General features: G+C 45.6%; 1 protein-coding gene across 2 annotated transcripts; it reads left to right on the forward strand.

The window, feature by feature from the left end:
- The first annotated feature begins 912 nt into the window (after positions 1-912).
- On the forward strand, positions 913-16,701 carry sh3kbp1 (SH3-domain kinase binding protein 1). Of its 2 annotated transcripts, XM_052054470.1 has the most exons (18): positions 914-1,154; positions 3,224-3,381; positions 7,898-8,015; positions 8,457-8,563; positions 8,922-9,066; positions 9,164-9,243; positions 9,402-9,491; positions 12,048-12,120; positions 12,207-12,301; positions 12,374-12,469; positions 12,905-12,959; positions 13,063-13,134; positions 13,423-13,549; positions 13,633-13,703; positions 13,790-13,896; positions 13,969-14,088; positions 14,310-14,609; positions 15,147-16,701. In XM_052054470.1, exons 1-18 carry the CDS (start codon positions 1,151-1,153, stop codon positions 15,183-15,185), a joined length of 1,857 nt encoding a protein of 618 aa, XP_051910430.1. In that variant the 5' UTR covers positions 914-1,150; the 3' UTR covers positions 15,186-16,701. The 2 variants fall into 2 exon arrangements, with proteins under 2 accessions (XP_051910431.1, XP_051910430.1); XM_052054471.1 differs by lacking the exon at positions 13,063-13,134 and having other exon boundaries at positions 913-1,154.
- Positions 16,702-16,884: the final 183 nt, after the last annotated feature.

Raw genomic sequence — 16,884 nt, forward strand, 5'->3', positions numbered from 1 at the left:
CTGATTGGTACTTAAGGACTTTGTGAAGTTGTATACATTTCTTTAATTGAATTTTCTTATCGTCGTCATCATCATCATAAAATACATTCTGATTTATATAGCGCTTTCACAACTGCTGCATCTGTAACACAGCGCTTTACAAAACTGTTAACATAAAATAAATATTATTATTATTATTACAGTGTTATTATTTCGTTCAATCACAAGCCAAACAGCCACAAAAGGCTGTCCAGTTATAAGATGCGGATGCCCAACACTAGTTGTTTCAAGGCACGTTACATAAGGAGTGGAAAATGAATAATTAATGAACAAAAATGTAATCTTCATGTCACAATGTTAAACAGTACTGTCCAGCAGCGTGAGTCCTTCAAACTGACAAAATGTATTCATCGCGAGAATTAAGGACAGTTGCGAGGTTTGGTCGTCACTCCACAGCTGCTTTCAATGGGAATCGGAGATGCCGCAAACAGCGAGTCCGACAATTGCCTTACAGCGACGTGTAGATCGTAGCTCATACCAATATCTTGATTTCCACCGCCTTAGAATCACTTGCACAATATAATGAGATCCATATAAAGTCACTCGTTGGATTGACACCTTTAGATTGATATTAATTCAACAATAAAGCTTTGTAATATTGAGGTAGACTGTACTGTAGTTTGTAGTACAGTACTACATCATAATGGGAGCTGTTCCGAATATTTCGGTTACCTTAGCTTATTTGGCTACATGAAACATTAAAAAATCAACTCAAACATCACGTTAAAAGTTGCGTGAAACGCTTGCTGTGATCCAAAGTCATTTTACAGCCACCTGCGTCACAGAGCGCAATTTTGGGAGAGGGTTTGTTTTTTTCCCGAGGGTACACGAAGGCACCAGAAGAGCCAGCTTGCTTCCCGTTTTAAAACGGCCACACGCTCTCTGACTCTTCTGTGGTGCGTCGGTGTTCGGGGGTGGGGTGGGGGGGAGAAGGAAAAAAAAAGAGGAAGGAATATGGTTTCATGTGACGCTCCACCCGCTCTAGCGGATCTCTGGTAGCGCGGAGGAGGAGGAGGCTGCGTGGCTCGGCACTCTACAAAGCCGTTGGATACCTGAAACGACTGCCTGGTACGGTACCGAACCAAGCCCGAGGAGCACCGAGGAGACATAAATGGGTGAGGTGCACCCCCCCCCCCCCCCCCATTTTGGGAGTTCTCCCCTCTCTCCTGTGTCTTCCCTCCTTCCTCCTTGCCCGCTGTCTTCTAGAATATCCCCCACAGTGCATCTGGATGAGCAGGAGCGGAAAGCCCAGGTCCATGGGCTGGGTGCTCCCAATTCCACCCCCCCCCCGCCCCCCTCTGTCATGGGTGCCCAAATGTGTGCATGTGTGTGTATTATCTTGTCTTATCTCGCCATGCTCGATCGTGGATGTGCGTGAGTGGTTTCATGAGATGATGAGTTGCAGATGTTGACACGTTTGCATTCACTCTCACTATCCCTTCTTTCGTTGGTGTGTGTGTGCTGACCGTAACATTCCACATTAGGTGGATCCCCAGGGTGCACAGAGGGGCTGATGGCCGAGTCATCAATCGTTAAATCGCCAATTATTCAATCGATAGGACACATGTGGACTGGCAGCAGAGGCCTCTGATATTTTCAGTTTCCTTTTTCAGTTTATTTCAAAACATGAAAGAGATAACATGTTGCTCCTTGTGATGTGTTTAAACAAACAAACAAAGCCGAGCTTGGTGGTTAGCTTCGCGGCTGAACACTGAGCTGAAAAACAGATAAAAGTGTGTACAGGCAACCATCACTTATTGGGGATTTGCAAATTCACCCATCCTCCGTTATTCTGTTTTCGTGGCTTAGTCCAAAGCCATGTCTAATCAAGAAAACTGCTTTGTCACCATCTTGTGTATCCATAGGCAATTACAAACTTTTTCGGGCTGTGTTGTGAACGGACTGCGCACACTGCACTTTTGCGTCAGGTGGCATGCTAACTTCCGTTTGGCATATAAAACGCAGCGACAAACCGTCAACATATTACGAGTTGATTTTGAACTGTTGGTTGGAGGATGTCCTTGAAAATTAGAGGGGGAAAAAACGGACACCATTTTGATCTCGAAAAGTATTACCGCTGAACTATTGGATATAATCTAACTGACATGACGCTGGGTTATGACAGGTTCTTTTGGAACCCTTGTCGGTGGTATCGCCCGACAGCGGCATGAGTGTAAGACGCAAAGTGTTAACGTGTGAAAGGGAATGACGTGCATGTCTTGACTGTGCCTACGTAAAATGTTAGTTGCGTGGGAGCGTGCGAAAAGCATTTCATGTCGCGCAAGAGCTCCCTTTCACACGCATACGACGCAGACGGAGGGAGATGAACAGCAGAGTGATGAGCTTCCAGTGCGCGGATACGTTCCTTCTTTACGTGGGAGAATATTGTGGAAGTCGGATCCACGCTTTTGAGTGGGTTTGACGCCAACCCCCCACCCTACCGTGGCTTTCGCGAGCCACTTCCGCAGAATGGCGGGAACACGCAAGCGCTGTCGCCAAGCGCACACGTCAGCATGTCTTGTCTGTGTGAGTTAGAACCCGGGTAGGGCGCAGCTGTTCGCGGGACACTGCGGTGCCCCCCCTTGCCGAGTGTAAAGTGTGATGCTTCGCAGCCCGAGTGGGAGTTTTGTTTGGTCTGCAGGCGCTTGTTATCACCGCCTCTTTGTCTCTTTATCGCGCCTTTTAAACGTTCGCTACATTAGCATCAGTTCTCACCAGGCTCAGAGTCATTGGTATCAAAGGGCCTTGGCACATTGCAGCAAAGAACCCTGTCAATGTGAATAATATTCATCTCATACGACATCGCCGCCGCCATCATTGCGATACAAACTAGACCTGAGGTCAAAGGTCATCAATAATCCAATCAATGACCGACGTGAGCCGTCCCGTCAATAACCAGTCCTTTCATACAAGACAGAAACTCTCCTCTTCTGCTCTCGTTTTTATTCATGCGACTTTTAAACTGGGCTCATTTAGTGGCAGTGCTGCAGGCGCATTTAAAAAAAAAAAAAGCCTTGAAGTTTTATGTTGATGATTATGGTTCGCTTTACATCTCCCAAAGAGCGGCAGAGAGTCAAAAGCCGAAGAATGTGATGCATCTCTCGGCAAATGTTTGACCTTTTTACTTCGACACGCCAACACGCTCACACTCTTGACTCGCACCGGCTTTCTTTTCCGCCTTTAGTGGAGGCCGTGGTGGAGTTTGACTATGAGGCCCAGCAGGACGACGAGTTGAGCCTGAGCGTGGGCGACGTCATCGTGAACATACGGCGAGACGACGGAGGATGGTGGGAGGGCGAGCTGGCGGGGCGCCGGGGCTTGTTCCCCGACAACTTTGTGCGGGTGAGTAAGCTAGCTGATGGTAGCACCCAAATGGGAAGTACCGGTAAACAAATACAAATACTTTTTTAGTTACGGTTTTGTTTTTGTTTTTTTTACCTGTTTGGATAACAAAAAGCATAGCATATATAATTGGTAGCAAAAATCCATTTTGACTTTCATTTTTAAGTTCTGGTACTTTTGTCAACTTCACTTGACCATTATGGTGATCTGACTGTGCATGATTTGGCAGGAAGTGAAAAATGTCACAATAATGCATTTCGACAGCTTTTAGGCCTTGTTTTGTGCTTTATTAGTGCTGAGCCGCTCTCACAGCACTCATTCACTGTCATCCAGCAGGACAATGGCCGTGTGTGTGTGCGTCTATGTGCGCATGTGGGGACTCGGTAATACCACACTGGTGTGTCACAAGACTGCACTTAATGGGAATGTGTGGCATTCGGCCGTTGAATGTGTGCGCTTCGGGAGAAAGGGAGAATGTCCATAGTGGGATTGCAAAAGACACAGGAAGGCATGCAACACAATAACAACAGGATATGATTCAATATGTTATGAGAGTGATGTTGATAATCGTTCAATATTTGATATGTTGGAGAAAAGCCGCATACCTGCCACATACAGCCTCCCCCGTTCTTGAATCTGCATCACCCAGCATTTAGATTACTAAGAATCCTTTAATGTGACATTGATTTAGCTGTTTTTTTTATTTCCTCCCCTAAAGAGACTTAGCTTATCAAGTTTGTTAGCTAAGCTGTGGCTCTAGCTCAGTAAGCTAGCTAGCAAGTCATCAGTTCTTCCGCTTAAGCGTGATTGGTTAGCAATGGGTCTATTTGTCCATTAACCATATCCAGTCTGAGCGAGTTATCCCATCTATCACCTCGAGTAATTGAGCTAGGTCTAACTTGAATAGCTAACAAGCTAGTTGTCAGTTCTTCATGTTTTATCGCCGTAATCCGTTATAGTTAGCTCAAAGTCGTTAGCTTATACGCAAACTCGCTACCAATGTCTACTCATTGACCTGAGCCAGTGCGTCCATGTATACAGTTCATAGTACTGTAGTTTTCATTTTTCAAGATCCCACAGAAGTGCGTACATGCCTCATTTTATTGCAAATCTTTTATCATGTCGTTTCACGGCACAACAGTGGAGAGATTAGACTATGCTACAATGTACAATCGTCAGTGTCCATTTTGGAAGTTTAGTGTCTCCATTAATCCCATAACTGGCAACAAATGTAGTTCACGACTGAGTGAAAGATTGCAGATTTTGGTTCCATTTAATGCAGTCAAGGCTAGTTCGCGAGGCAACAAATTTGCGGATGCTAGCATGTGCTGACTGATCATGTGCCGGCAAATCAAACTCACATGATGCGACTCAGTGTGAGCGCTTTACTTAAACCAGGGCTGTGCTGAACCTTTTTCTCCCGAGGGCTGCACACACACACACAAAAAAGGAAGAATGCGAGAGCCACTTTAAATATTAGCATGCTAGCACCCACTCATCAAGCAATCACATAAATCAATTCAGGCACTAGTTTTCTTATTTTTTTGGGGTGGGGGGCTGGAATAGATCAACTATTTTTCAGTTCTTCGTCAGTTTAAAAAAAGAGGGGGGGGGAACGCAACACAACACAATACACGCAGCTGTTTCCTGTTCAGATATGACGAATCATGTTTTCTTCCTCATTTCATCTGCCTTTCCTTTAAGTCGCCACGGCCTCACGATTTCTACCCCAGGGGTCCGCTGAACCCACAGACGAGTTAAAAAAAACAACAAAATGGGATCTTTTGGAAGTTCTAATGTCTAACACATGTATTGTGTACCTTCCCTTTCCACTTGAACGTAAATACCACGTGTCCCTCAGCCCTCGTAAAGGAAGAGGAAGCTGGAGGCCCGTAAATGGCCGCTGCGGATTTTGCGTGGGCCCGCGTGTGGTCTGTGTGTTTGTGTGAATGTGCAGGCATGCAGAGTCAATCGATGGTTGACTTTCCCGCTCGGCTGCCGCTTGTGTTGACTTTGTCCAAACGCAGCGAACACGGAACTCAGCTCAGAGTACGAGAGTGTCCTTATGTTCTGGTTTTGTATTATTGATTTGTTTTGAGTGCTTTTGCATCTAAATGATTTAATGATTTAACTCTTTCTAGTATATGCAGGAAATCAATCATCAGAAGCATGAATTTATTCAAATAGCGGTGGTGTTACAGTAATTGCCCCGGCATAGACGAAATCCACAGTCACAACCAATTTTTAATTAAAAAAAAAATATATATTTATATATTAACCAATCATTGAGTTCACACCAAAATATATGCAAGTGAGGTACAGGTATTATTTTGGGGTCACCATCCTCACGTTGAACACTGTAGTATCTGTGATGTTGAATGTGCGCGTTTTATTTCCCCCAAGTGCTTTTGTCTTCCTCGTTTAAAAAAAAAAAAATCATCTGTTCTTGTCATCCGGGTCCCTTGGGTCAACCAATCGGCTCTCTCAACCCTTTGGGTCATGTCCAGGTATTCCTTGTCGTCTCGTAAGTTTGCTTGTTTTTTTCATTCCCTGGGTTCTGTTAGTCTTTGTTGGATTGTTGTGTTGATGTGACGTTGTTTTGATACTGTTTATGTTTTGATTAATTTTTTACTTTGTTTGTTTTTTCAGGAATTTGTTTGTGTTTTGGGTTTAGTTTTTCTTTTTCCATTATACCCCTGCAAGTGTTTTTTTGTGTGTGTGTGTGTTAATATATTTTGTTCAGGACTCCCTAGTTCTCCCGCCTCCCTACTTTTTTTTGGGGGGGGGGGCACGACCAACACGCACACTTGACAGCGCGTGTTTTTTAAAAAGTGGGCCCGCTCTGTTGAGTGATGTCAGCGAACGAGTGTCGAGTCGGTCGTTAAATGGCCGAACTGTTAAGCCATAATGCGCGTTCAGTGAAGGCGTCAATTGAGATACCGTTGTTCAACCACCTGGATTACAATTTGTTCGAACTTGCGGTTTATCATTGAAGACGGTTGTCATTTGCGTCAGTCACATTGGACGTTCCTTTTATGAAGTGTAAAAGATTAAATTTATTGCAAGTGAAATGAAAGAAATATGTTGCAATTCAGGGATTGTTGTTGTTGTTTTTTTTTTTGTTTAATGGCGTCAGTCTTTTTTTATTTGTTAAATAAATACAGTGCAAGCTATGCAATGTTATTTTCCTTTCTTATGAACAAACTTGACCAAAAAATGGAGGACTGGAATGGATTAACGTCATTTTCATTCATTTCAATGGGGAATTAGATAAGAGATTCAACTGATGTTTCCTATCACGTAGATGACTATTCATTTTTTTTCCTCCCCATTTTTTGAATCTTTAGTGCGGGTGCTGACATTTTATCCATGTTTGTGTTCCTTTGACCAAGATGAAGCGGGGTCACTGTTGTCTTGGAAACTGGTATTTTTGGACCTTGTGGCTCATTAAGGCTTCAATGCCGTGTGTGTGTGTGTCAGTTCAACCGGCTTGTCTGCTTGACTAGGCCGTCTTGGCCACAGGCCGAGTTGCTTATGAAACAGCGTCGCTATGGTTGTGGCAGCGGACATGTGAGCCGTCATGTTCACTTTCTCTGCTTGTCCCGCTTCCCGCGCTCCCTTTGCGCCATATTTGTTGTCTCGTGCTCCTTTCTTTGGCTTTGCTGCGGATAGCAAGGCAACGCGTTCGTTCTCCGTTTGCATCCGTGCACAGGCAAACGTGTGAATTTTAATGCTCGAAAATATTGTTTGAATATGACGGTGTACTTGGGTTTTTACCTTGGTTTTCTCGTCTTTAAAAGGCCGTTTTGCAATAAGGCGTGTTTTATAGCCACATCGGGGAAAAAAAATGACCTGCAAACTGAAAGCAAAATTTTTCTGAAAAAAGAGAAAGGGGTTTTTATTTTTGTTTTTAAGAAAATGTCTTACATTTTGAGAGAAGTCAACTATTTTGAAATTAAAGTGATATATTTTTTTTGTTGAAATGTAATGACAATGAGCCATATTAATTCAGAAAAATATATATGTGAGGAAAAAAATGTACGGTATGTATTTTGTTACGACAAGAAAATACAAGGGAACTTTTCTGTGTGTGTCTTTTGTTTTGAAACATGTCTCTTTTTTTAGTTGAAATTTTGTTGAAATGTTTTGGGTTTTATTTTATTTTTTTAGAAAAAAGTAGATTTCTTTCTGGGGGGTGGTAAATGAGCATATTTTCCAGATTGAAGACATTGTAGTCCCAAAAATATATAAAGTTGCAAATTTTTCAGAATTAAGGTGTACATTTGGAAGATTAGTCATCTTCTGAATCGAAATTGTACAGTGTCGAGAAAAAAAAGTCAATCGGTCATATAACAGTGAATGTCAAAATCTAATCTGACTCAAACACCTATTTATCATCAGGCCAACAATCACTTCAAAGTCTCGATATTGAGGACGTGATGTGCCTGAATACTGCCAACGGTGTTGCATCATTATCTAACGAAAGCACTATTGTCTCTCCTCTTCTTCCTTGCAGGAGATCAAGAAGGAGGGCAAGCGAGATGGAGGACAGGCCAGCGTGGCGGTTAAAGTGGACCTCTCCAACGGCCGGACGAGTCCCGTGTCCGAGCCCAGCACCAGACCGGCCAAGAAGGGTACGACCATAATAAGCCCCGCTTGTGAAAAGATGTCAAATCCATATGACGCTTATCGCTTTTGTCATTAGAAGGACGAAACCTTGTGGACGAAAAGAGAACAGCAGGCCATAGCGATATGGTGATACGGTGGCCAATTGTATGCTTCCAAAGTTCCATGGCCTTATTTAAAATTATTATTTAGTTACTGTAAACATCGGGGGTGGCGCGGGGGGGGGGGGTTACAACTTGCTAATGTACCTAGGACCAAAGTCTCCTTTGCACGACTGCTAGTACCGAGTGTGAGCATGTTTGCCACCTGTTGCACTGACATGTCTCTAAGCTTTATGAGCAAACCGCTTTGGAGTCGATGTCATCGGGCTAAAGCGCAAATGGTCTACGGGGCGTCCTGAGCCAAAGTGGGATTCGTGTCCTTAACGTGTGTCGCAATGTCCATTGCAGCGGAGCAGATTCGTAAGCGGCGGTGCAAAGCGGCCTTCAGCTATGCGCCTCAGCACGAAGATGAGCTGGAGCTGAAAATAGGCGACATCATCGAAATTGTAGCCGAGGTAAGAGAAAAGTCGTCGTGGAGAACAAGTGGTGCGTTCTAATCAAGCTGATTACACTGACCCCGCTTGCGAAAATATGTAAGTCTTAAAACGGTTTATAATTGGTCACGTATGCCACAAGATGGCGGCAAAGCATTACTTTAATCCAAATTAATATCCTCAATTCATTTCAGTATTTTGTTTTTTTTTTCTCCCAGCCAATAAAAAAGGAGCAGATAAAAAAAAAATATTTGAAAATCCCAAATGTCTCTGAAGTTTCACCTCAGAAAAATGTTTTGATGAAATGTGTCCACTAGAGGGCACCAATTTCCTCATAAGAGTATTTTAAAGTGCGCTTGGTATTTTGTGCTGTGTGCAGGTGGAGGAGGGCTGGTGGGAGGGTGTCTTAAATGGCAAAAGTGGGATGTTCCCCTCCAATTTCACCAAAGAGATCCTGCTTGAGGCCGACGGGACCTCCTCCGACACTTCCGCCTCGCAGGAGGAACCGCACAGCGCCCGCAACAGTGAGACTCAGCCAATCAAGACGGCGCGGATGGCAACCCATTTGATAGTTTATGATATAGTTTGTTTGTTTCTTTTTTGGTGTGTGTATGTGTGCAGGTAAGAACAGTCCAGGGAGTGAGAGCGATGGAGCCGACACTCGATCCGAAGGGGGCTCTGTTGAAATCCAGCCCAAAAAGGTAATCCTTGTTCCCATCTGTACACGCAGTTCGCAACTCATAGATTCACAGATCCCAAAAAGTGACAGGTTCAAAAATGCAGCACATTTTTGAAAGACACCCCCGTTAGCTGCATTGCAAAAGCTGAAGGTGTGACGCTTTCTGTGTCTCCAATGTAGGTGAGGGGCTTCGGCTTTGGCGACATCTTCAAAGACCAGCCCATCAAGCTCCGCCCTCGCTCCATGGACGTCGACGCTGAGGGCGACAAGGTGAATCAACTCCCAAACTGTATTTGTCGAGCTGCCCCTTCTTGTACACCCGCATTTCCAGGCGTTGAGTGCCGACTTAAAGAGTGACTGTGACCCCGTAAGGGGGCGGGGGGGCTCACGGTTGCTTGTAGATAGCAGAAAGCCAAGCTCCTCAACTCACTTCAACAAAAAGTGCCTTGGCCCCAAAATTGCCACAACATAATACTCTTAAAATATCCATCAAAAGAAGGTGCACCGTCAAATTGATTCTTTCATTGTTTTCGTTTTGGGTGAAGGAAGTCTGGTGTTGGCTCCTCCTCTTCCTGTGTATCACTTTTACAGCACAGGAAGTGCATTTATGCTCACACACCCACACATACACACACACACTCTCTGAAGGGATATGACGAGGGAGAGAGAGCCGCGAGAGGAAGGTGAGGGGAAAAAAAAAGGAAAACTCTTTTTCACAGCCGCTCACAGTCACACAGTCTCCTGCTGCTGGCGCGGGTGTAGCAAAGTGTCTGCCTTTGTCTGCGAGCCGACAGGAAGGTAGGATCAATGATGAATCCGTTTCTCCACCCTTGACTGTTCTTAAATCTTGTCCTGTTTTTTTTTTTTTTTTAATGCGAGGTGACTAAATGAGCGTTGTGCTTTCAACGATGCCGACGTGAAGTTTTGACAGTTATTCTGAATTCCTCCCTCCCAAAAAAGCTTCTCTGCTGCTTAAAACCTGTCCAACACAAGCGTTTAATGACTTAAAAGATGGAGGTGCTGTATTCTTCTTAACTTTGTTTCAGAAAATAGAACAGGGGTTAGTCATCAATTCATTTTCCTGACATTGGCATTAATCAAATTAGACTTTTCAATTTGTAGTTTTTCTGAAAACGTCTTTCAATTTGCAATTTTATGCATACAATACATATTATGCATATAGACAGTTTTACACAATGTACATAGTTTCCATCCATCCACATTCTACACCACTTAACCTCAGTAGGGGGCGCTGGTATTTCTTACTAATGCATTTGTTTTTTACGTTTTGGGTGATTCTATATTATTGATACGACTGTATTTGTGTAAAAATTGCTGCTTTTACCAAGACCATATGTCGATTGATGTATTTATTTACTTTATCGCTAGTTAGCTCAACAAGCTAATTAAAATGTCTGTCCATCAACTGTAGTTAATTTGAAGGTAGTTAGCTCATTTACAAAATCTTGGCCATTTCTGTATTTTTGAGAGAATTCAGTTAGCCCAATTCGAAATGTCGCTCGGGTATCTTGTCTATCCAGGAGAATATATGTAAGCTACTTAGCTCAAGCTAGCAACCTATGTACAATATTGCTAAAACGTGTTAGCTTAGCAAGCTAATCACCAAAATGTCTATTTGTCCATCAATTGGAGACATCGCTTGCGAGCTAGTTAGTCCATCTATTTTGTCCGTTCAGGAACTTAGCCTATCAGAGGAGTAAGCCCATTTAATCAAACCTAAGAAACTCAGTTTACAGATTCACACGCGGAACATGAGACTTTGAAGCAGAGGATGTTGAGCAGCCTCCCTCCCGCCGTGTGTGATTTTATGGGCTTGTCTCGTGAGGCAACAGACCCAGCCGACATCTCGGTACTGCTTGCAAGGGTGCGGTGTGGGGTGGGGGGGTTGGATCCTTTGAAGGCAGAGGGATTTAGCGGGGGCTGGGGGGGGGGGGGGTGGCGCTGGTGCTTCTGCTGAGTCACCCAAAGCCACGTCAGCCCTCTGCAAAATGCAACTTCTGTTGGAGAGAAGATGCTAAATGCCAGTGGTGGGAAGTGACCACGTACAAATACTTTGTGATTGTATACCTTGCAAATCCGTTTATTTTCCTTTTACATCAACATTTGTACGTAGAGCGAATGTTTTTCATGCTGCCTGTAGTTTGTGTGGATAAATGTGATGTGTGTGCACCTTTTTACTCGATCTCTGTACGACTGAGCACACAAACATTTGCACATGACGGTCAGCGGTGAGGTTGTCACTGAGTCAGTGTCAGTCTGTGGTCAGATGATCAAAACATGAGCACGTTCACTTTTAGATCTTCAACACCAATTACTGTCCTACTTTGCGAATCAGACCGTGCTTTGATGGAATCTCTGAGGGCATTGCAGAAAACCCACAAAAGCGTGACGAAGTGAGTTTTTCAGCAAATGGCGACGTAATAAATGAAGCTACTCTTCTCACTCCTAAACTCAATGAGTCTCCTGCACCCACTGGGCTCTTCTTAGCAATCAGATGACTTGACACTGAGGGTGGGGTGACTTTGGAGGGAGGAGCAGTGGCGGGTAGACACGGATCTGGCTACGAACAGAGCGGCGCGTGTGTGTTAGGGACAGAAGCGGCCCTGTGATGGTTTTCCATGTGGAAGATGCCTCCTCCCCGCTTTTGCAAATACTGCGGAGGGGATCCTCATGGTTTTGCCAAACTCATCTTCTCAAAACTTAGCCGTGGGAGAGCTGCCCTAAGGCCTTCCTGGTGATGCCGAGTGAATAATCGAAGCAGGGTGCCTCCCCAGTTCAAGCAACGTGACCGTTGATGTCTTCCAGGTCGCTGAGTGTAAGACGGCGAGCTCGCCGGCCCCCGACAACATGAAGAGCGACCCTGACAGCAGAGGAAAAGGTCAACCTGAGCTCATCCGCCCGGCCGTTTTTTCCGTCAAGCGAAGATTTTAATCTGACGCCGCGTTTTTTGAAATCTGCTTCCAGGCCGAGAGCTGTGCAAAGTCCTCTTTCCGTACGAGGCGCAGAACGAAGACGAGCTGACGATAAAAGAGGGTGAAATCATCGCCATAATCACCAAGGTGTGTGTGTGTGTATATACGTTCATATTGGCAGTTTTTCGATTGGACCTCACCAAGCGTGTTTGTGTGTAGGAATGCGCCGACACAGGCTGGTGGATGGGCGAGGTCGGCGGTCGCCAAGGCGTCTTCCCAGATAATTTTGTCAAACTGCTGGAAGCCGAGAAAGAGGTAATCACAAAAAGTTGAACGGAAATGTACTGACACTATGCAAGTACATGGGCAGTGATTCTTTTGCATACCACTAGTGGGTGCCGTCGTACAAATAAGCTCCAAATGCCCTGATACAGTGAAACTCCTCTACAATGAAACCTACATGGTCAAAAATACCCCCTAGTGTGAAAAAAATGTTCATGCATTAAAACCATTCCCACTTTTCTGCTCCCCTTACGATGAAAAATCCCCCTGTTCCATTATACGAAACCTTTTTCTCAAGATTCACAACAATAAGAGATTCACAACAACAAACATGATTTCGTTGAAGAGGAGTTTCACTGCAGTGATTAACAATAAACTTTTCGACCCACTCCTTGATTGATCCATTGATTCTGATGGCGGTCCCATTACTTTTGTCCATAGTCTAAATCTTTTTTTTTTTTTTTGCAGAGACCAAAGAAGCCGCCGCCTCCCAGCGCACCGTCGGCCAAGCACACGACAGCAGGTGAGAAAATGTCCTTCCTTCCTCCTGTGGTTTACATGCTGATGGTCCTGAGCGAGTGTGAGAGCGTGAGAAAATGACGGCGAGACAAAACTGTGACCTTTAGAGAAAAAGTCAGACGGCAAGAAGGTTCCTCCAGAGCGGCCCGAGCACCTGCCGCACCGAGACCAGGATCGAGGTACCCCCGTGTTGGTCCTGCCTGCTCTCGCTTCAACTGCTAACTATCTGAACTGTCCACCTTTTTTTTCTGAATTAGTTCAGGGTGCACCCCACCCTGCCTACTGCCCGAATGACAATACCTGACTCATATGAACAGTCATGAGCTTTTCTTCCTATAGCTTCACTTGAATTCATTCTCTTCCTGTGCTTCTACCTGAACTTCCCGTTTCCCCTGTTTCCGTTTGTTCTGAATTGGACTGCCCTCCCCCAGTGGAACACAAATAGTCATGTTTGTGTGTGCGTGTAGGTGACGAGATCCTCAAGCCCTCCCTCCCGACTGTCCTCCCCAAGAAACTTTTCCCTCCAAAGACGTCGACTTCCTCCTCCACTTCCCAACAACCCCCAAGGCGCCCTGAGAGACCGCCCGCTCTGGCGTCAGTACGCACTCTTCAGAACATCTCGTGTGTCCCTCCCAGCCCATCCTAACGTTTATATTATGTGTGGTTTGACTGTTCAGGTGTGAAAGCCCCAAATCCGATGTGGGGTCTTCGACACCTGAATCCGCTCCTGACAGGTCCCACAACGCCGGTGAGGATGGAGCGGGACAATCGGCATGCTGTTGTTGCGTCTTTTGATATGTGTGTTTGTCTCTGTGTGTGTATGTGTGTGTGTAGACCTGGACCTGGATTCGGTGGTGCCGTCGGCGGAGAAGCTGAGCCACCCGACGGCGTCGCGGCCAAGAGTCACGGACCGCCGGCCTCGCTCGCAAATTATCACATCGGTGAGAACATCGTGATTCTTTATGATTTTATCTACATGTCACCATTTACTGATTGATTTCTTGACTTCACAGTCCTCACTGACCAGCAGCGATGTGGACCACCCGGTACCAGAGCGAGCCAAGGAGAGCCCAGAACCGGTCCAGTCCAGACCTGTGGAGGTTTCCGCAAAGAAGGGAGCTCCTGTTGTTTCAGTAAGCACTAAACTACGCAATCCTTGTGTCATTCCTTCTTCCCATTTTTAACTCATTCACTCCCAAAGACGTTTTTAAACGTCTTTTCAGACTTGGTCTAGAATTGGCTGGTACTGAATGAATTAATTGGCAATCGAAAAGTGGCTCCCTGAAGTATTTGAATCGGTACTTCCATTCATGACCAGTAGAGGTCGCCAAACTGTACGTAACTGTGATGCCAGGTACCTGAGAGTAAACCCCAGCCGGCCGCCAAGTCGTCCTCGTCTTTGAACCCGCCCACTGGCCCCAGCCATCGTCCCGCCTCTCCGTCTTCCTCCTCGTCGTGCCCCCCCGTGAGTCCCGGCCCCGCTCCGGAGGCGCAGCTCACGGCACCCGCGGCGGCGCCCACGCTCGAGGACTTGAGGAGGCAGATGCGGGAGCTACGGAGCGCGGTGGAGCTGCTGAAGTGTCAGCACAGGCAGGAGATGAAGCAGCTGGCCGGCACGCTGGATGAAGAGAAGAGGATACGACTCAGTTTACAAGTGAGATGAGGTGTTCGTTTGCTGGGCCTTTCAGTGGGGGACTCTTAATAGTTGCACCACGATCACGTCGCATTTCGACAAAAAAATTGCATGGACACCACTATGAACTCATGTTGCACAAACAATTTTACAGAACAGGTAAAATTTTCAACACTTCACATAGTCGCTGAATATTATCCTAATTCGCTTTTGATGGTGCCACGAGGCGCAGTCCAGGACAAATCAGAAACGCTGATGAAAAAAAAACACAAAAATTCCACCAGGGGGTGCCAAAGTAATGTTTGTATTGAAAAATGGAGGCTCGTTTCTCAAATAAGGGGGTTCACCGGAACTGCGTTAGCACCATCTTATGGCGTCTGAGGGGATCAACATATTTAAAGTAACAAAACGTTCTGTTACATGCCTTTCGGTGGGTAGTAAATAAACTACACTTCGAAAAGTTTAAAATAGTGCCTTGAAGAACATGTCGGAACCCTTTCACATCATACGTGTCGTCAATAATAGATGAACTCGTGTCATTTGTGTTTGCCGTGACAGATGGAAGTGGAGCACATCAAGAAGATCTTGTCCAAATGAGCCCAGGCCAAAACAACGTTTGTGCCAAATGATCATGACGATCGCCATCAGCAGCGAGCATCGTGGACTCAAACAATGTGACCCCCAGCCCCCACCCCTTTTCTCCTGCATCGTTGCCTTCCCTTGTGTTTATTTCACTCCGTTCTGTTCATTTCTAACCACAGCACCCCCCCCCCCCCTGCTATTTTCTCTCCTGGCGCCTGCCGGGCTCACCGGTACTGGCGGGTGGCTGCTGTGTTGCCGTGGCGACACATCACTCAAGAGGTACTTGCGAGAAAAGAATGGCGAAGGCACATTGGAACCCCGCAGGTCGGTCGGTTCGGACCGCGGTGGCGCCGTCGCTCGTCCACGCTGCGGCCTTCCCGCCTCTTAGCTCTCCTTGCGTGCGTGCGCGAGACAGTTTTACAAGCGGCACATTTAGCTCCAAACTTGGTAGCACACGGTTAAAATCAGGACTGATGTTTGTATCGTTGTTTCGCATTCATATGTTGCCGATGCTAATTTGCCAACTTTTAATTCTGAGATTTCAATTGGCTGTTGTCCATATGATACACTATGCACAAAAATTGGGCAATATTTTGGGTGACATTTTTTTTTTTGGATGAATCTAAAATGAATGACAGAAAAACCTTGACCGGTGAACTCAAGTTGTGACAGAAGCTAAACTAAAACCTATTCTTGATTTTTGACTTGGATGCGACTTGACAAGCCTTGCCCGAGTTTGTTTCCGTGATCTGATGGTTAGCTTAGCGCTCACGACAAAAAAACGGGGTTCACTGGACTGTACAATTCCATTGAAAAAAGTAATGACCATCGAAATAGTGAGTGAGCCCCCCCAGCCCCCTGGCACAATTAGATTCAGCCTCTTTTGCACATCATTAGATGGATGACAAAATAATACTCCAGAGCTATGATGATACAGTGGTTATTATTCTGCGTTGTTGCAATCCGGGTCATGGCACCAATTGAAAAGTCCGGGGGCGGGGGGGGTGTTTCACTGATCCTTTTATCTTTAATGCTCTCAGTATTATATTAACAGTAAGTACCAGAGAACTGCATATTCTCAGTTCAAGTATTTAATGGATGCCAGAAAGATCACGACAGAACCAATTCTGCCAGATGCGGAAGGTGGTCCAAAGTGGTTCCTCCGTTCTCTTACCCTGTCTTGGGTGCCTGCCCCCCCCCCACACACACAGGTGAGCAACACTATATGAATGTGTGTGTGAACCCCCACGATCTGAACTAGTTTCAACTGGTAAGGGTGCAAAAGAATGAGAAGTTTGCCGAAGCCAGGCGCAAAGGTCACAGCGACACAATAGCCGAGCTCAAGTCACCGATTTCGCGATGTGCCGAAGAGGCCCGAATGTCACACGAGCGACAGTACCAGGCCATCCCACATAAAGCCGCAAATGGTAGCTTTAAATCGAATTTGCCTCCCAGTGCGCGCGCTAATGCATGAGCACATTTGTGTATTTGACGACGATGTCATGTCGTTTGCCTTGACGCACACACAAAAGTGTATTTGCAAATGGTGTGATGTACGGTTGCATCGAGTTAGCATTGGCGCTTTATTTTATTTTATTTTTTTTAAGCCAGTAGTCAATGTTCGCGACAGGGTAGAGGCAGAGGGAATGTAGGCAGTGAAGGTGTGTGCGTGTGTGCTGACATGCACGGCTGTTTGCTTCCTCCTCTTACGACG

The sequence above is a fragment of the Hippocampus zosterae genome, chromosome 20, assembly GCF_025434085.1.
Source record: "Hippocampus zosterae strain Florida chromosome 20, ASM2543408v3, whole genome shotgun sequence".
Taxonomy (NCBI): domain Eukaryota; kingdom Metazoa; phylum Chordata; class Actinopteri; order Syngnathiformes; family Syngnathidae; genus Hippocampus; species Hippocampus zosterae.